This window comes from Diorhabda carinulata, chromosome 3, assembly GCF_026250575.1.
Source record: "Diorhabda carinulata isolate Delta chromosome 3, icDioCari1.1, whole genome shotgun sequence".
Taxonomy (NCBI): Eukaryota; Metazoa; Arthropoda; class Insecta; order Coleoptera; family Chrysomelidae; genus Diorhabda; species Diorhabda carinulata.
The window spans coordinates 1387018-1408534 of NC_079462.1; the positions used below are offsets into that span (position 1 = coordinate 1387018).

General features: G+C 32.9%; 1 protein-coding gene across 4 annotated transcripts; it reads left to right on the forward strand.

The window, feature by feature from the left end:
- The first annotated feature begins 683 nt into the window (after positions 1-683).
- LOC130891945 (ATP-binding cassette sub-family C member 4-like) lies at positions 684-21516 on the forward strand. 4 transcript variants are annotated; one of them, XM_057797057.1, is made up of 19 exons: positions 684-970; positions 1910-2155; positions 3874-4075; positions 4130-4355; positions 5494-5766; positions 7833-8161; positions 8222-8438; positions 8579-8817; positions 12220-12405; positions 12461-12651; positions 16069-16522; positions 18547-18697; positions 18769-18875; positions 19270-19393; positions 19455-19631; positions 19686-19813; positions 19868-20113; positions 20169-20329; positions 21048-21516. In XM_057797057.1, the coding sequence occupies exons 1-19, from the start codon at positions 945-947 to the stop codon at positions 21325-21327; spliced, it is 3963 nt and encodes a 1320-aa protein (XP_057653040.1). In that variant the 5' UTR covers positions 684-944; the 3' UTR covers positions 21328-21516. The 4 variants fall into 4 exon arrangements, with proteins under 4 accessions (XP_057653040.1, XP_057653038.1, XP_057653039.1 ...); XM_057797056.1 differs by lacking the exon at positions 684-970 and adding an exon at positions 1450-1787; XM_057797055.1 differs by having other exon boundaries at positions 19455-19813.
- The last annotated feature ends 1 nt before the right edge of the window (position 21517 follows it).

The following is a 21517-nucleotide window of genomic DNA, read 5'->3' on the forward strand; positions in this document are numbered from 1 at the left end:
TCATATTTAAAAAGTTTTCCGTTTTCAACTTTCATTTAATTTGATAGTAGTTTTTATTTTTGTAATGATAACTCAAGTTTATGATAATTTCTACCTGAAAAATCTCCTAGTAATTATAATAATCAATATAGAAAAGTGAGGTTAATATCGCAAAAATGTCCACGGCATTTTCAACAATAAAATTATGAGAAATGTGAATAATTTATTAAAATATTTTTTATCAATTTTTTAAATTGATATTTCATTACCTTTGACGTATACTTAATCATTTTGTTTTTAACATTTTTCAAATAATTAACAACATCGTTTATAGTTATTTAATAAATGTTTAAATACTTTCTAATTGTACTGCATATTTAATGAAATATACAGATAAAAGTATGGATATTCCTAATGGTTTCAATAATTCAAATAGTGATTAATAGTAGGATCATTAAAGAGATAACTTCGAGATAACCCTGTATTAACCTAATAATTGATTACTTACTTATTTCTGAAGAAACAAATAGTCTTGTTCAATTTCTTTAACTTGGAAATATCGAAACTACACTTCACTTAACACCATTGCAACATAATTACACTATTTCAAGCACATTTCGGTAATGAAGTTACTTCTTCAGACCACGAAAATTAATTGATTTTATCGCTGGTTATTACGCGCCAATGTTAAACTTTTCGCGGGAAAGAGTTCGAGCGGATATCAGATCTTCGTCTGTCTGTCTGTCTGATTTACGTATTTAGTGTCATAATTGTTTTATAGATGATGTTGTAAAAACTACTGAGTATTCGTGGGTATATTGAGAATTATTAAGAAAAATTCGAATTTTAAGTAAAAGTTGGAAGTTAACGATTATATTTTGTGGTTTTATCAAGATGTCTATTTGTTTTCAAGATTTCTTTCACTTAAAACAAGGTCGAATGTTTAGTGGTGATGCTTTGCAAAAATGGTTTCCATTTTCTTTAATAGCAGGTATATATATACATAAATACTAGAAATTACATATTTTTACTTATTTATTTTCATAATTTAGTACAAATATTTGTTAATATCGTAATACAAGTAAGACATTTTCAATAAATATCCGAAGTTGTGCAATTTTACGAAATTCTAACCTAAATTATATATTTTTGCATGTAATTTCCATTATATAGATAAAAAAATAATTTAAATGAATAATTTTAGTACTACGTGGTGTCAAAAAAAAATTAATAACAGTATTACTTATACGGGGTGTCCTATTAATTATTTTTGAAATATTGGGTTTTAAATATGAAAATTTCATATACATAAATTAAATAAACTGAAAAAAGTTTATTTATACGAATTATAAAACATCTACTAACCTATTTTTATCGACCTTTTTAATATATTTACACTATTTATTATTATAATATATCAATAAACAATTAATTTGTTTTTAATTTTGTAACGTTTTGACGCATTTATTTACTTATACGTTGAATTGAACTCAATTACAGGCCTATTAACGTGCCTTAATTAACTTTAACGAAAGAAACGACTTGTTTATAATATTTGTTTATTCATTTGGTTAACTTCACTTCAGTATTTTACATATATTTAATATTTTTTGTTATCTTTTTCCATTTATCGTATGGTATATTCATAATTTCACATAAATCGTTGGTACAAAAGGTCTTAAGATTAAAAGTGTTTTATAATGAGTTCAGTTTATTGTTGATATAATAATAATAATGGATTTAGGATATACCTTAACTAAGGATAACCCTATGAAAGGGGTTAATATTATATCGAAATTATTTTTTGGGTGAGAAAAACATATTTTTTTTGTTAGAAATTACTACAAATAAATATGGAAAGTGGTTAAATATTTTCAACTACATTTTCATTTCCCTGAGAGAATTTGATGATTGCAATTGCCCTTTCCAGATGGATAATACCGTTAGTGCGACGTGGAACTCGGCATAATTTGGAATTGATCGATTTGTATAAAGTTTTGGAAGGCGATGAATCGAAAGGATTAGCAGATGCGCTAGCAAAAAACTGGCAGAATGAAATACACAAAAAATCGGGGCAAAAAATCAAACCGAGCCTGTTGAAAGCCATAACGAAAACATATTATAAAGAATTTTTTCTATACGGATTGTTATGGGCTTTTATAAACATCATCTTGTTGTGAGTATTCTGATATAGTTATTAGTACGGGAAATGAGCTGAAAACTATTTACAATATCCAATATATAAAATATGTTATTTTTTTTAATTTTTTTTACAAAAAATCTCGAGGAAATTCAATATATTGTTGGGAGTATGTAGCTATTAGTCCGGGAAGTAAACTTAAAACTCGTTATAGTAACTTTTGATTTTCGTATTACCATTTTTTTTTTCAAAATGTGTGCTTTTTGAAGGATTATCCTTTTGTTCAAGGTTTTGTTCAGTTTTAATACTAAATCTCGTAGAAATTAAAAAATATTATTTTTTATATATTTCGAGTGTTAGAAAAATGTGTATAAATATAATTTTGGAAATTTTAATCATATGTCACTAGAACTACAACTTTTTTTATGTGTATTTGCAACAAACTGCATCTCGAAATTGTTAATATTAATGAAATAAACGGGGGTTGAAGAAAATATATAAAAATCAGTTTAAGCGGCCGCCATGTTGAATTTTCAAAATTTGAAAATCATCATTTTTAGAAACATTTTCTCATTATTTTCATAAAATATTAATGAGTTTTCATCTTTTTTATTATATTTATTACGTGAATAAAAATTTTTTCATCAAGTTTCGGAAAATTTAAGGGTTTAAAACAGTTTTTTTGAAAATCTATTTTCATCATGTTGTAGAGCACAAAATTCCCTTCATTTTTGATATTTACACTTTTTTCGTACTAGCAAAAATAAAAGAGATATCGTAAAAGAATAGTCCTTGGAAGCCATTTTGAATTTCCAAAATTTGAAAATATAAATTTTTTTAGAAACATTTTTCCTAAATTTCTATAAAATATCAATTTTATTTCAATATTTTGGCTATACTGCGTGAATAAACAAATTTTAAAATTTTTTATAAATTATGGAAAATTGTGGGTTAAAAAAAATTTTTTCAAAAATCTGATTTCACCATATCGTAGAACACAAAATTTCCTACAATTTTGATGCTCACTTTTTTTTCGTACGATTAAAAATGAAAGACTTATCATCATAAAAGACTCAATTACTTCAATCTTTATCAAAATATTTACCTGTTGTTTTGAACTGATTTTCAAACAAAAGAGACTTATAATCAAAAAGTTTCTTCAACAAATATATTTTCAATTAGAGACCTAATTTTCCGATCCTGAAAAAATATTTATTTTTCGATATCACTCCCCGGACTATAAAATATGAGAGCACCCATTCTATATATATACTGTATATGACACGTCACATCCGCTATAATATTCTTCTTTTTTATATGGATCGCATTCGTTATCCATCATTTTCCAATGTTGCCAACTTTACTTACGGTGGTTCCTACATTTTTTCGCAAAATTATATATTTTTAACTAAATACACAATTCTAATTAAATCATTCAGATATAAATATGAAGTATATTTTAATGTAATGCGTAGCAGCATTGTTTGTTGCTTAAACAGTAGGTTAGGATATAATTTCTCATACCCCATACAAAAGGAACATAATAGAATCGAATCGAATAAAACGCGGGAAATCGTCTCCGGCCGCGTAACCTTCTCCGTTTGCATCTCATTCCCGCCATAACTAAAATCGGTTGTGTGGCAGTGGCGTGCCTCAAAAGAAGCAGGGGGATTTAAAATAATTTATGGAAATATTGATATAGTTCGAAATTTATGTTTTTTAGTTTTTTCTTATCACAAAATGATTAATTTTAGATCGTCCAGGCCTATTATATTAGCCCAGTTAATCGCTTTATTTTCTAATCATAATAAAGATAGTACCAAGATGTACTACTACAGCGCTGCTTTAGTAGGAGTATCAATTGCGACAGCATTTTTTTACCATCACGTACAATTTTCACTATCGGTAATCGGGATGAGAATACGTATAGCGACATCTTCATTGATTTACAGAAAGGTGATTACTGTGATATTCTGATTATTCAATTTTGATTTAATGTGATTTTTGTAGATTACGAAGTTGAACCATAAGGCTTTGGGACAAACGGCAGTTGGTCAAGTCGTAAATCTGTTGTCCAACGACGTGAACCGATTCGATTTGTTGATACCGAACCTGCACGCCATCTGGGTGATGCCAATTCAAGTTGCTTTTCTACTGTTCATTATGTGGTATCAAGTAGGCATTTCCTCTCTTTTTGGAATCGTGGTTATGGTTCTTTTAACTGTTCCCGTACAAGGTAATAACTTTGGTTAATGTTAAACTAATATACCGGGTGTTTTTCATCGCATAACCACATATTCAAGTCACGTACTCATCCATTGTTATAGACCGTGAAGCAGGTCCTGTTTCAGTGGACGCGTTATGATGTTTTGTTACCCATTTACGTTGTTTTTATGGAGACAATTTCCATTTCGTTTATTTAGTGGAGATTTCCAGGAAATCGGAATGTTCTAGAATATGATAATAAGGTATATAAAACGAGTTTCAAGTAGCGGGAGTGATTATTGACAATGTGATCTAATCGGGACAGTGATAAGTGTATTTAAATAAATTAGTGTGTCGAGTATTAGTGAATAGTTTAGTGTTAAGTGTTAGTAAGTGTGTTTAAATAAATAAGAACATTACTTGTTAAAAGCGTCGCCTAGGATGGCCTCCAGTACATTGATTGTATCACTTTGTATGGTTTCAATAGATGAAAAATATGATTAGGAGTCAAATCTGGCGATTGCGGTGGATGAGAGATGATTCTCGTTAAGCATTTGGCCACAAAATCGCGCTGAAATGTGCCTTTTGCTCATAAATCCGATCGTTTATTGCCCTTAAACGATTTTTGATTTATCGAAAAGAAAAAAGTCACTGGGAATCAAATTTGGCGATTGCGGTTGATGGGGAATGATTCTCTTTAGGTACTTGGCTAAAAAATCGTGCTGGAAAGTGCCATACCTCACAAATCTGGTCTTTTATTGCTTCTCCTAGACGATTTTTGAGTTATCGAAGAGAAAAAAGTCACTGGGAATCAAATGTAGCGAATAAGGAGACTGAGCGACGTTTTCTCGAAGTATGCAAAGTTAGCCCCAATGGGGGGGGCGATGATTCGATTTAAATTTCAATCCGACGAGTGACTTTTTCAGGTTTGGGAATAAAAATAACTCGCATGGGACCAAATATGGTGACTATAATGGATTGGGTAGTAGTCGGTTTCTAAATTTAGCTGTGGTGAGTTTGGATATTTGTTTCGATACGATATTATCCCAAAAGGGGTCATTTACATATTTCTGGGGACTAAATAAGATATGGGACATTCGATTTTCGCTGTTTTTCATTAAATCTTAACCTAACCATTCAGATATTTATAGTCCATATTGAATTTTTAGGTTTCCTTGCAAAATACGTGGCGAAATTGAGGATCAGCATTTCCAAAAAAACGGACAATCGCGTGAAAATAATGAGCGAGGTTATAAGCGGCATACAAGTAATAAAAATGTACGCTTGGGAAAAACCATTCGAAAAACTGATAAATCTAGCAAGGAAAACGGAAATAGAGGATATTACGTCGGCCTCTTATTTACGAGGAGTGTATTCCAGTTGTATGGTTTTCATGGATAGAGTCTCCCTAGGTTGTACCGTCATTTGCTTCATATTACTCGGTAAGGATCAACAAGTTGTTTATGGCGGCGCCATATTAGTGAACGTGGAGTGCCTCCACATTAGTGCCGCCGAGCTCCGCAAACGTCGACGATTTTCGCGGCGTTTACGCCTATTCCTCGATTGGTGTCGGTATTTTGTACCACGACAAAGGGTTGGAGCCCTATACCCATCCACATTCACGGCTTGTTGCCAGTGTGCACCTCGCTACAAGGGTTTCTAAGTCCATTTCGCGGCTAGTTTCACAAATTATCGATAACATACCGTGAATTTTGACGATTTTCGCGGGAATAACGTACATTCACGCTCGTTCCACCATCGGATTCTGTATTTTCCCGCGCGAAAGGGTTCAATTTACATTTACGACTAATTGACGGTTTCTTCCTCGCTCCTCGCCGGTTTCTACGTCTATTTCGCGGCGGAATTTACGAATTATCGATAACATACCGTGAATTTTGAGAATTTTCGCGGGAATAACGCGCGTTTTCGTCCGTTCCCCGATCGGATTCTGTATTTTCCCGCGCGAAAGGGTTCAATTTACATTTACGACTAATTGACGGTTTCTTCCTCGCTCCTCGCCGGTTTCTACGTCTATTTCGCGGCGGAATTTACGAATTATCGATAACATACCGTGAATTTTGAGAATTTTCGCGGGAATAACGCGCGTTTTCGTCCGTTCCCCGATCGGATTCTGTATTTTCCCGCGCGAAAGGGTTCAATTTACATTTACGGCTAATTGACGGTTTCTTCCTCGCTCCTCGCCGGTTTCTACGTCTATTTCGCGGCGGAATTTACGAATTATCGATAACATACCGTGAATTTTGACGATTTTCGCGGGAATAACGCGCGTTTTCGTCCGTTCCCCGATCGGATTCTGTATTTTCCCGCGCGAAAGGGTTCAATTTACATTTACGACTAATTGACGGTTTCTTCCTCGCTCCTCGCCGGTTTCTACGTCTATTTCGCGGCGGAATTTACGAATTATCGATAACATACCGTGAATTTTGACGATTTTCGCGGGAATAACGTACGTTCACGCTCGTTCCCCGATCGGATTCGGTATTTTCCCGCGCGAAAGGGTTCAATTTACATTTACGACTAATTGACGGTTTCTTCCTCGCTCCTCGCCGGTTTCTACGTCTATTTCGCGGCGGATTTTACGAATTATCGATAACATACCGTGAATTTTGACGATTTTCGCGGGAATAACGTACGTTCACGCTCGTTCCCCGATCGGATTCGGTATTTTCCCGCGCGAAAGGGTTCAATTTACATTTACGACTAATTGACGGTTTCTTCCTCGCTCCTCGCCGGTTTCTACCGTCTATTTCTCGGCGGATTTTACGAATTATTGAGAACATCCCGTGAATTTTGACGATTTTCGCGGGAATAACGTACGTTCACGCTCGTTCCCCGATCGGATTCTGTATTTTCCCGCGCGAAAGGGTTCAATTTACATTTACGACTAATTGACGGTTTCTTCCTCGCTCCTCGCCGGTTTCTACGTCTATTTCGCGGCGGATTTTACGAATTATCGATAACATACCGTGAATTTTGACGATTTTCGCGGGAATAACGTACGTTCACGCTCGTTCCCCGATCGGATTCGGTATTTTCCCGCGCGAAAGGGTTCAATTTACATTTACGACTAATTGACGGTTTCTTCCTCGCTCCTCGCCGGTTTCTACCGTCTATTTCTCGGCGGATTTTACGAATTATTGAGAACATCCCGTGAATTTTGACGATTTTCGCGGGAATAACGTACGTTCACGCTCGTTCCCCGATCGGATTCTGTATTTTCCCGCGCGAAAGGGTTCAATTTACATTTACGACTAATTGACGGTTTCTTCCTCGCTCCTCGCCGGTTTCTACGTCTATTTCTCGGCGGATTTTTCGAATTATCGATAACATACCGTGAATTTTGACGATTTTCGCGGGAATAACGCGGAGACGGACGATTTTCGCGCGGTTTACGGCTGTTTCCCGATCGGAGTGGTTAGTTGACGTGGGCACTAAAGCGGAGCCGCCATTAAAGTATGATATCTATAGATCCCATCGTATGTTTCAGGGAATAACATATCGGCCGATAAAGTATTTTCTCTAGCGCAAACATTCAATATCCTCCAATTGGTCGTGGCCATATCTTACCCCATAGCTATAAGTCTCGGCGCGGAATCTTTGGTTTCCGTCGAGAGATTACAAAATTTTTTACTTTTGGAAGAAAAAGAAGAAACCGGTATCGAACGAACCAAAGATGGCGGTATCTCGTTATCTAACATCGAAGCTTCGTGGACGCCCAATAATCGTACATTACAAAATATCGATATTAGAATACGCCCCGGTACTTTGTGCGCCATCGTAGGACCCGTGGGGGCCGGAAAATCTTCTCTACTACAAGTAATTCCATCGCTACGATCGATTATCTCGATTCCAAATGAATTTTTTTTTCTTTTGTAGATTTTATTGGGGGAAATGCCGTTTGATACCGGGAAGATTCAAATTGGGGGTGAGATTTCTTATTGTTCTCAGGAACCTTGGTTGTTTCAGTCGACTGTTCGCAGTAACATCCTCTTCGGGCTGCAGTACCAAAGGACGTGGTACAAAAAAGTGGTGCAAGTTTGCGCTTTGGAAAAAGATTTCGAGCAATTTCCTCATAGAGACCGTACCATCGTGGGTGAGCATTTTCCGATGCCTGCGCTCGCGAGCAAAAGACTCAAATCGAAAAAATTGGAACCGTGCGATTTGGGTCGGTTGTTTGGCGCGCGCGGGGGTGTATTATTTGAAGGGTTGGTTTTTTCATACGGGGAATTTCAGGTGAAAAGGGGGTTTCGTTGAGCGGAGGTCAACGCGCCAGGATCAATTTAGCCCGCGCTATTTATAGGAAAGCGGATATTTATCTGCTGGACGATCCGCTATCGGCCGTCGATACGCACGTGGGGAAGCATCTGTTTGAAAATTGTATTTATAATCATTTGAAGGGGAAAACGAGGATTTTGGTGACGCATCAATTGCAATATTTGAAGAAAGCGGATTTGATTATTCTGGTTAATAAAGTGAGTTTGGTTTTAATTAAAAAAATTGCGACGGAACGGATGAAATCTGGTATTTTGATTGTTTTTTTTTTCGAAACAACTGATTTTTTGACAATTTTCCGAGGAAATTTTGATTCTGGTTACGATTTTGTTGTAATACTTTCGTAATTGTTAAAAATTTATAAAAATTCGGAATTTTTTGTCTGGAAAATCGACTGAAGTTGGGAAATTTTCAAGAAATATTTAAGAAAACTTCATGGTTGGTGTATTTCCTGTACCGCTTCGGTATATAACGAGATTTTTGAGAATTTTTCGGAAAAATTTTACAGTAATTTTCTCAAAACATGTTATAAGTATAGAATTTCCCGACTTTTCCGAGAAAAATTGAGAAATCTCTATGATTAATGCATTTTCAATACCATTAACGATGGTACCAGATTTCGGATTTTGTGAAAAAAAATTTATTAAGCAAGAAAAATCCAAAAAATTACTGGAAACATGAAGTTTTCCTTACTTTTCGAAGAAAATATGATAGTTGATTCATTTTCCGGAACTACTTTGTTCTATAATGGAATATTTGAAAAGTTTTTGGAAAATTTATCAAAAATTGCCTCAAAACTAAATAAAAGTAAAGAATTTTCCGAGGAAAATTGATGAATTTTTATATTTAATTCATTTTAAATACCATTAACGAAATCTTCGAGAATTTTCCGGAAAAATCTGTCAGGAATCGTTTCAAAATTTGTTAAAAATATGAATTTTGCGAAGAAAATTTTATTGAACAAGAAAAACCCCCCAAAAAAATCTAAAAACATGAAATTTTTTGAAGAAAATTTGATAAATCTTCATAGTTGATTCATTTTCCGGAATTGCCTTATTCTATAATGGAATCTCTTAAAATTTTCCGGAAAATTTATCAAAAATTGCCCCAAAAATAAATAAAAGTAAAGAATTTTCCGAGGAAAATTGATGAATTTCTATATTTAATACATTTTAAATACCATTAACGAAATCTTCGAGAATTTTCCGGAAAAATATGTCAGGAATCGTTTCAAAATTTGTTAAAATTATGAATTTTGCGAAGAAAATTTTATTGAACAAGAAAAACCCCCCAAAAAAGGCTGAAAACATGAAATTTTTCGAAGAAAATTTGATAAATCTTCATAGTTGATTCATTTTCCGGAATTGCCTTGTTCTATAATGGAATCTCTTAAAATTTTCCGGAAAATTTATCAAAAATTGCCCCAAAAATAAATAAAAGTAAAGAATTTTCCGAGGAAAATTGATGAATTTCTATATTTAATACATTTTAAATACCATTAACGAAATCTTCGAGAATTTTCCGGAAAAATATGTCAGGAATCGTTTCAAAATTTGTTAAAATTATGAATTTTGCGAAGAAAATTTTATTGAACAAGAAAAACCCCCCAAAAAAAGGCTGAAAACATGAAATTTTTTGAAGAAAATTTGATAAATCTTCATAGTTGATTCATTTTCCGGAATTGCCTTGTTCTATAATGGAATCTCTTAAAATTTTCCGGAAAATTTATCAAAAATTGCCCCAAAAATAAATAAAAGTAAAGAATTTTCCGAGGAAAATTGATGAATTTCTATATTTAATACATTTTAAATACCATTAACGAAATCTTCGAGAATTTTCCGGAAAAATATGTCAGGAATCGTTTCAAAATTTGTTAAAATTATGAATTTCCCGAATTTTGCGAAGAAAATTTTATTGAACAAGAAAAACCCCCAAAAAAGGCTGAAAACATGAAATTTTTTGAAGAAAATTTGATAAATCTTCATAGTTGATTCATTTTCCGGAACTTCTTTGTTTTATAATAAAAATTTTCTGGGAAATTTATCCAAAATTGCCTCAGAACTAGATAAAAGTATAGAATTTTCCAAAAGAAAATTGATAAACTTCTATATTAATTGCATTTTCAATACCATCAACGAAATCTTCAAGAATTTTCCGGAAAAATCTTCCAGGAATAGTTTCAAAATCTGTTAAAATATAAATTCTGCGAAGAAAATTATATTGAAGAAGAAAAACCCAAAAAAACGACTGAAAACAAAATTTTCCGTATTTTTCAAAGAAAATTTGATAAACCGAATTTATTTTCCGGAAAATTTATCAAAATTAATCTCAAAACTAGATTAATGTGAATGATGATGATGAAATAATGATTTATCACTACCATTTCGTCATATAACGAAATTTCCTAGAAGTTTACCAAAAAAACCCAAAAAACTAATAAAAATATGAAATTTTCCGGAACTGTTTCGTTCTATACGGAAATCTTTAAGAATTTTCTGGAAAAGTTTACCAAAAATCGTTTCAAAACTTCCCAGAGCTATAGAATTTCCCGAATTTTCCGCAGAAAATTGATAATTTTCTATAATTGACGCATTTTATTGTCACTTCGAGCTATAACGAGATTTTCAAAAGTTTTCCTACATAATTTCCTTGAAATACCCACGAAAACAACGGAAAACATGAAATTTTCTGGACATCCTAAGAAAATTTGATAAATCCCCACAGTATATGTGTTTTTCAGTACCATTTTGTCACATAATGAAATTTTCAAACATTTTCCCAGCCATTTTCTCCTGTAATAACCCCAAAAACTAACAAAAACATGAAATTAACCCTATTTTCCGAGTAACATCCGAAAAATTTGGTTCTACAATAAAATTTTCAACAATTTTCCATGGAAATTCTCTCGAAATTACTTGAAAAACTATTGATAACCGATTTTCCGGATTTTCGGAAGAAAATTCGATAAATTTTTATTGATTATGTATGTTCCATTAACATTTCGTTATGTAACAAAATTTCCACGAATTTTTCCGGGAAAATTCCACTGAAATTACCCCAAAAACAACTGAAAGTATTAAATTTTGCGAATTTTCCGAAAAAAAATCTGATAAACTTTCACGATTAATTTATGTTCCATGCCATTTCGACAGATAAATGAGATTCAAAAGAATTTTCCAGGTTAATTTTCCAAAATATAATAAAAGAATAAAATTTTCCGGATTTTTCGTAGGAAATTCGATAATTTATGCGTTTTCTGGGAAAATTTTTCACAATTCACACATTTTCCTATAATTATTGTGCCATATTTTCATTACTACTTTAAATAGATTGAATCTCAAAAAATATGAAAGTTTCTAACAACTTTTCCGGAAAAACCTCCGATAAATAACTGAAACTATAAAATTTTCCTAATTTCCAAGTAAATTCGTTCAAATGCGATACCACATTTTAAACGATTTTTCCACTATAAAGAAAACAAGATTTTCCGAATAATTTTCCCGCAATATAAGCAAAAATATCAGTAAAAACAACCGAAATATACCGATGAATCAAAATATTTTGAAAACTACGAAAAATTTTCCACGAATTTTCATCGTTAGGGAAAAATTGAGGCTCAAGGAACCTTCGAGGAGCTCTCCCGATGCGCCTTGGACTTCACGAAATTATTAATAGCCGCGGATGAATCGGGCGAAAAACCCAACGAATCCGCAGACGCCGAAAACGCCGATTTACCCAAAAGAGGGACTTTCAGAAGAATGTCGAATTGGTCGGCGTTATCTTTCCGCGTAAGTCGCGATATTTAAATTTAAATTTCGAAAAATAATAAAAAACAATTTTCAGAGCGACGTTTCCGATAGTTACAAAGGCGCGGATGAAGTAATCGAAGAAGAATCTGGTACCGATCCGAACGTGAAACCGTTCAAAAGTTATCTTTTGTCCACGAAAAGTATTTGCATGTTGGTACTTCTGATTACGTTGTTGGTACTTGCTCAAGCGTTTTGCGCGGCCGTTGACCTTTGGTTGGCGTTTTGGTGAGTCCATTTGCACCGGTTTGTATGAGAATTTCGATTTTTTAACTTCTTTAGTTAAGTTTGGCAACGTCGCTTTATTAGGACGGTTATTCATAAATATCATAGTCCAGTCAATGACTAAAAAAAGTATGAACCGTGTGTCTAGAAAATATATATATATATATATATATATATATATATATATATATATATATATATATATATATATATATATATATATATATATATAAATTCAATTTACGACGCCACCTTTTTGAATTTTTAAAATTTGAGAAAAATTCTTCAATTTCCTGGACTATTATCGAACTATATGAACATTTTTCCCACATTTTCTTCAATTTCCTGGACTATAATTTCAATACATGAACATTTTTCTAAATTTTTTTCCATTTCCCTGGACTATAAATCGAATATATAAACATTCTCCTGCATTTTCCCACTTCCCTGGACTATAATTGCATTATATGAACATTTTTCCACATTTTTCTTAATTTCCTGGACTATTATCGAATTATATGAACATTTTTCCAATTTCCTGGACTATAATTTGAATATACGTACACTCTTCTACAATTTTCTACTTCTCTGGACTATAATTTCAATACATGAACATTTTTCTAAATTTTTTTACTTCCCTGGACTATAATTTCAAGACATAAACATTTTTTTCCATTTCCCTGGACTATTAATCAAATATATGAACATTCTCCTACATTTTCCCACTTCCCCGGACTATAATTTTAACACATAAACATTTTTTTCCATTTCCCTGGACTATAAATCGAATATATGAACATTCTCCTGCATTTTCCCACTTTCCTGGACTATAATTGAATTATATGAACAATTTTCCACAATTTCCTTAATTTCCTGGACTATTATCGAATTATATGAACATTATTACAATTTCCTGGACTATAATTTGAATATATGTACACTGCCCTACAATTTTCTTCTTCTCTGGACTATAATTTCAATACATGAACATTTTTCTAAATTTTTTTACTTCCCCGGACTATAATTTTAACACAAACATTTTTTTTTCACTTCCCTGGACTATAATTGAATTATATGAACATTTTTCCAATTTCCTGGACTATAATGTCAGTACATGAACATTTTTCTAAATTTTTTTCCCTTCCCTGGACTATAATTGAATTATATGAACATTTTTCCACTTCCCTGGACTATAATTGCATCATATGAACATTTTACCAATTTCCTGGACTATAATTTCAGTACATGAACATTTTTCTAAATTTTTTTCCCTTCCCTGGACTATAATTGAATTATATGAACATTTTTCCAATTTCCTGGACTATAATTTCAGTACATGAACATTTTTCTAAATTTTTTTCCCTTCCCTGGACTATAATTGAATTATATGAACATTTTTCCACTTCCCTGGACTATAATTGAATCATATGAACATTTTTCCAATTTCCTGGACTATAATTTGAATATACGTACACTCTTCTACAATTTTCTACTTCTCTGTACTATAATTTCAATACATGAACATTTTTCTAAATTTTTTTCTCTTCCCTGGGCTATAATTTCAACACAAACATTTTTTCCATTTCCCTGGACTATTAATCAAATATATGAACATTTTTCCACATTTTACTCAATTTCCTGGACTATTATCGAATTATATGAACATTTTTCCAATTTCCTGGACTATAATTTGAATATACGTACACTGTCCTACAATTTTCTACTTCTCTGGACTATAATTTCAATACATGAACATTTTTCTAAATTTTATTCCCTTCCCTGGACTATAATTTTAACATATACATTTTTTTCCACTTCCCTGGACTATAATTAAATTATATGAACATTTTTCCAATTTCCTGGACTATAATTGAATTATATGAACATTTTCCCACTTCCCTGGACTATAATTGAATTATATGAACATTTTTCCACATTTTACTCAATTTCCTGGACTATTATCGAATTATATGAACATTTTTCCAATTTCCTGGACTATAATTTGAATATACGTACACTGTCCTACAATTTTCTACTTCTCTGGACTATAATTTCAATACATGAACATTTTTCTAAATTTTATTCCCTTCCCTGGACTATAATTTTAACATATACATTTTTTTCCACTTCCCAGGACTATATTTAAATTATATGAACATTTTTCCAATTTCCTGGACTATAATTGAATTATATGAACATTTTTCCACTTCCCTGGACTATAATTGAATTATATGAAGATTTTTTAATTTCCTGGACTATAATTTCAGTACATGAACATTTTTCTAAATTTTTTTCCCTTCCCTGGACTATAATTTTAACACAAACATTTTTTTCCACTTCCCTGGACTATAATTAAATTATATGAACATTTTTCCAATTTCCTGGACTATAATTGAATTATATGAACATTTTTCCACTTCCCTGGACTATAATTGAATTATATAAACATGTTTCCAAGTTCCTGGACTATAATTTCAATACATGAACATTTTTCTAAATTTTTTTCCCTTCCCTGGACTATAATTTCAACACATAAACATTTTTTTCCATTTCCCTGGACTATAATTGAATTATATGAACATTTTTCCACTTCCCTGGACTATAATTGAATTATATGAACATTGTTCCACTTCCCTGGACTATAATTGAATCATATGAACATTTTTCCAATTTCCTGGACTATAATTTCAATACATGAACATTTTTCTAAATTTTTTTCCCTTCCCTGGACTATAATTTCAACACATAAACATTTTTTTCCATTTCCCTGGACTATAATTGAATTATATGAACATTTTTCCACTTCCCTGGACTATAATTGAATTATATGAACATTGTTCCACTTCCCTGGACTATAATTGAATCATATGAACATTTTTCCAATTTCCTGGACTATAATTTCAATACATGAACATTTTTCTAAATTTTTTTCCCTTCCCTGGACTATAATTTCAACACATAAACATTTTTTTCCATTTCCCTAGACTATAATTGAATTATATGAACATTTTCCCACTTTCCTGGACTATAATTGAATTATATGAACATTTTTCCACTTCCCTGGACTATAATTGAATCATATGAACATTTTTCCAATTTCCTGGACTATAATTTCAATACATGAACATTTTTCTAAATTTTTTTCTCTTCCCTGGACTATAATTTCAACACATAAACATTTTTTCCATTTCCCTGGACTATTAATCAAATATATGAACATTCTCCTGCATTTTCCCACTTTCCTGGACTATAATTGAATTATATTAACATTTTTCCACATTTTCTTCAATTTCCTGGACTATAATATGAATTTGTACACAATTTCTAACTTCAGAAGTTTCATTTTGGTTCTTTTCAACACATTCAGAGTTACCTCAAAAAAAATTAGTTGGCGTATTAATTAATTTCGAAATTTTTCAGGACAACTGAAGAAGAAACTAGACACGCAAACTATGAAGTAACAAATCTCCAATCTTCATCTACTGATTTTCATCCATATCTTCGCAACAGCACTGAAAATATGAGTAAATACGTTTACCATATCGTTAATGATACTTCTCATTTCGACGGTATCTTCGACTACGTCGAAGTGAACGGGAAAATAACGAAATTAGTGAAAACGACATACGCCATGTATTTCTATGGTGCTTTGTTAGTTTTGTGCGTCGTATTAACCTTATTCAGATCGTTCTTGTTTTTCAAAACGTGTATGATGTCGTCCATAAATCTACATTCCAACATATTCCATACTCTACTCGAAGCTCCCATGCGTTTTTTTGACACTAACCCCACCGGTAGGGTACTCAACAGATTTTCCAAGGACATGGGAGCCATAGATGAAGTACTACCTAGAGTACTACTAGATGCAGTACAGGTAAATCCATATTTACATTCTTTTACAAATTTTTTAATATATTATAATAAAGTTGATAAAATGACGTATAGGTGGCGCTAGTAGTATTAAATACATACGATTTTAAGTTAAACTTAACCTCCAAAAGACAAATGTTTAAATCTGACAGATGTCATACTATTAGTTTGGGAGTTGAAGCATTTTGAGTGCAGTTAGTTTAGGATTTATGATTTTGTGTCTTAGTTGAGTCTTAAGGTCCTTTTTTGGTTAAAACGACGCATTCACGTTCTCTAAATTTGTCCTTGATGTTTATTTAGAAACTTAAGGTCCTTTTTTTGTTAGAACCAACCATTCTAAACCCCTAAATTTGTCCTTGATGTTTATCTTGAACCTTAAGGTCCTTTTTTCGTTAGAAACAAACATTCACGTTCTCTAAATTTGTCCTTGATGTTTATCTTGAACCTTAAGGTCCTTTTTTCGTTAGAAACAAACATTCACATCATGATGTTTATTTTGAACCTTCAGGTCCTGTTTTCGTTAGAAATAAATATTCACGTTCTCTAAATTTGTCCTTGATGTTTATTTTGAACCTTAAGGTTCTGTTTTCGTTAGAAATAAATATTCACGTTCTCTAAATTTGTCCTTGATGTTTATTTTGAGTCTTAAGGTCCAGTTTCCGTTAGAAATAAACATTCACGTTCTCTAAATTTGTCCTTGATGTTTATTTAGAAACTTAAGGTCCTTTTTTTGTTAGAACCAACCATTCTAAACCCCTAAATTTGTCCTTGATGTTTATCTTGAACCTTAAGGTCCTTTTTTCGTTAGAAACAAACATTCACGTTCTCTAAATTTGTCCTTGATATTTATTTTGAACCTTAGGGTCCAGTTTCCGTTAGAAATAAACATTCACGTTCTCTAAATTTGTCCTTGATGTTTATTTAGAAACTTAAGGTCCTTTTTTTGTTAGAACCAACCATTCTAAACCTCTAAATTTGTCCTTGATGTTTATCTTGAACCTTAAGGTCCTTTTTTCGTTAGAAACAAACATTCACGTTCTCTAAATTTGTCCTTGATATTTATTTTGAACCTTAGGGTCCAGTTTCCGTTAGAAATAAACATTCACGTTCTCTAAATTTGTCCTTGATGTTTATTTAGAAACTTAAGGTCCTTTTTTTGTTAGAACCAACCATTCTAAACCCCTAAATTTGTCCTTGATGTTTATCTTGAACCTTAAGGTCCTTTTTTCGTTAGAAACAAACATTCACGTTCTCTAAATTTGTCCTTGATATTTATTTTGAACCTTAGGGTCCAGTTTCCGTTAGAAATAAACATTCACGTTCTCTAAATTTGTCCTTGATGTTTATTTAGAAACTTAAGGTCCTTTTTTTGTTAGAACCAACCATTCTAAACCTCTAAATTTGTCCTTGATGTTTATCTTGAACCTTAAGGTCCTTTTTTCGTTAGAAACAAACATTCACATCATGATGTTTATTTTGAACCTTAAGGTCCTGTTTTCGTTAGAAATAAATATTCACGTTCTCTAAATTTGTCCTTGATGTTTATTTTGAACCTTAAGGTTCTGTTTTCGTTAGAAATAAATATTCACGTTCTCTAAATTTGTCCTTGATATTTATTTTGAACCTTAAGGTCCTGTTTTCGTTAGAAATAAACATTCACGTTCTCTAAATTTGTCCTTGATGTTTATTTAGAAACTTAAGGTCCTTTTTTTGTTAGAACCAACCATTCTAAACCCCTAAATTTGTCCTTGATGTTTATCTTGAACCTTAAGGTCCTTTTTTCGTTAGAAACAAACATTCACGTTCTCTAAATTTATCCTTGATGTTTATTTGGAAACTAAGGTCCTGTTTTGGTTAGAACCAACCATTCGTGATCTCTAAATTTGTCCTTGATGTTTATCTAGAGCCTTAAGGTCCCCGTAGCTCAATGTACGTCCAGATTTCATATTTTTTTTTATCTATAAACAATTTTTCTTTTTTTTTTCAACGACCATTTCGACAAAAATTAAAAAAAATTATTTATTTCAGATATTCCTAGTAATGGCAGGACTTTTGATAAATATAGTCCTTTCGAACGCGTACATGATCATCGCAATTATCGTATTAGGATACGTATTTTTGAAATTCAGGAAGTGGTACATAGAAATCGCCAAAATACTTAAACATCTAGAAGGAATAAGTAGGTATAAACAATATTTTCAATAATTTAATATTTTCACTTTGTTTTTTTTTTTTTAACCAAAATTCCAGCGAAATCGCCGGTTTTTTCGCACGTCAATTCGTCCTTGAACGGTATCAAAACTATAAGATCCTCAAACGCGGAGCAACTGCTAATAAACGAATTCGATAATCATCAAGTGAGTAAAAAAAAATTCTAAACTATAATATGCAGTGCGGTGCAACAATTAGAAACTCAAATCAAGGCTAACATCCTCAAATAGCCTCGGTTTCGTCCACCGCATTCCACTAATTATCCAACGCTAAGCACATCCACTCCCTCACACCTCGAAACTCCCAAAGATCCTATTCGACTGCGCCACTTGAATTACCCGCACCCCGATCCATACAGTCGGCGCGAGATTTTTCCTTCCCGCGTGTTGGGAATCTGCTCAACGCGACCTTAGTAGTAGTTGGAGACCGAATTATGCTCCGTATACAAAACAAAGTCCGAGGAAACTAAATCTGGGTTATATTGAGGTTATTCCAGCTCGACCTCGACGTTGTACAACTTACAAGTTCTAATTATTACAGGATGTCCACACTTCCGCTTGGTATTTGACAATAGCGTGCGTGGGTGCGTTCGGATTATGGCTCGATATAATAGCCGTGATCTTTTTGGCGTGCGTTACTTTCACGTTCGCCGTTTTAGCAAATTGTAAGTCGATATAACGAAAAATCGAACGTCCATTGTTTAAAAAAACAAAATAAATTTTAAGATACCGAGGTAAATGGAAGTCTTGTGGGATTGGCCGTATCGCAAAGTCTAGTTTTAACCGGTATGCTGCAGTACGGGATACGACAAACGGCCGAAGTGATTAACCAATTGACTAGCGTCGAAAGAGTTTTGCAATATACCAATTTGGATAAGGAAGGTCCGTTCGAGACCCCGCCAGGTGATCAAGCCCCAATCATCGATTCTTCTCGATCTAATTTGTATTTTTTTGTAGGAAATACGCCTAAGCAGCCTTGGCCCGTTGAAGGTTTTCTCGAATTCAGGAACGCCTCTTTGAGATACGCCGAAACCGAAGCGGCGGTTTTGAAAAATTTGAAATTCGTCATCGAACCTGGTGAAAAGGTAGTAAGACACTTCGTGTATTCCGGAATTGATCACGCGGTTTTTCTTTTTTAGGTCGGTATAGTAGGACGAACCGGTGCGGGGAAATCGTCTCTGATTTCCGCCCTATTCCGTTTAGCTCCATTGGAAGGCTCTATATTTGTGGATGGAGTGGATATTGCGTCTCTAGGATTGACGGATTTGCGGAAGAAGATTTCCATAATTCCCCAGGAACCGGTTTTGTTTTCCGAAACTCTACGGTACAATTTGGATCCTTTCGACCAATTCGAAGATAAAGAACTTTGGAGGGCGTTAGAGGAAGTAATAAAAACAAGTTTAAAAAGAAAAAAATTTATTATAATGGGAATTATTTAAGGTCGAGTTGAGGGATAGCGTGGATTCTTTGGAGTTTATGGTAGCAGAAGGAGGAGGTAATTTCAGCGTAGGTCAAAGGCAATTGATCTGTTTGGCGAGAGCTATTTTGAAAAACAATAAAATCTTGATATTGGACGAAGCTACAGCCAACGTAGATCAAAGGTAAGACAATTTTATCTATTGCACGTTATCCCATTACGTTCCAGTAGGACGTCATTGTAATTCGCGTCTCCTGTTGGACATTCCGAAAGGATTAAAGTCACTTTGTGTTTAGCTCGTCATTCGTCTATGAAATACGAAGTTACTTTGTCTTTTCGTAGGTCTACTCGAGTCTTGAGGTCTTTCTGTGATTAACACCAAGTATTCGCTTTCTCTAAAACTTTATCGATGTATAACTCTGAATTTGTCTATGAAATATGAGGTTATCGAGTTTTCTTATGGCTTGACTTGAATCTAAGGGTAATTTTTGGGGATTTCGTGTTGATTTTAACTCTCTCTCCAAAGTCTGGGATAATGGTTTGCCTCTACTATCATGCAGCTGCCAAAAATTTGGAATAGACAAGCAATATGCCAACGTACCGACTGGATATACACTACTAGTGAAACTTAAGGTCCAGTTTTGGTTAGATACAAGCAATAAGGTTCTCTAAATTTGTCCTTGATGTTTATCTTGAGCCTTAAGGTCCTGTTTTGGTTAGAACCAACCATTCGTGATCTCTAAATTTGTCCTTGATGTTTATCTTGAAACTTAAGGTCCTTTTTTGGTTAGAACTAAGCATTCACATTCTCTTTCGAGTTTTTTAGAGTCTTCTTTTAGGGATTTTGTACTTTTTTCGTAATGTTAGGGTTTGTATATATATATAATTATTTTTTTTTCTAGGACGGATTCTTTAATACAATTAACGATACGTAGAATGTTCAAAGACTGCACGGTACTGACCATAGCGCACAGATTGAACACCATCATGGATTCCGATAAAGTTCTGGTGATGAGTTTCGGTAATATGGTGGAATTCGATCATCCCCATAACCTTCTACAAATCGAAGACGGTTATTTCCATAAATTGGTGATGGAAACCGGGCCTTCGATGACCGAACAACTCAAAGAAATCTCTCGTAACGCGTATATGAATAAAAAAAACGGAAATGATACGAATTAATCCCGATTATTTTTTTGGAACCCGTACAAAATTTAATAAAAACAACAATTTAAGACTACGAATAAGATTCACTTGAAATATTTAGTTTTGTAGTTGATGAAATTTATTTGTAAAAAAAAAAATATTTTTCCTTTTGTTCCATATTTTTATCCTTACGTCACATTAAATAAAAAAATAAATTATTTCGAAT

Excerpts from the sequence above, each read along its gene's own strand:
- LOC130891945 (XM_057797054.1), top strand. The coding sequence starts at position 1,714 with ATGGATTTAGGATATACCTTAACTAAGGATAACCCTATGAAAGGGGTT. Across the intron at positions 19,394-19,454 it reads GTTCGCCGTTTTAGCAAATT|ATACCGAGGTAAATGGAAGT; the intron begins GTAAGTCGATAT and ends ATAAATTTTAAG. Across the intron at positions 20,114-20,168 it reads TTTGGAGGGCGTTAGAGGAA|GTCGAGTTGAGGGATAGCGT; the intron begins GTAATAAAAACA and ends GAATTATTTAAG.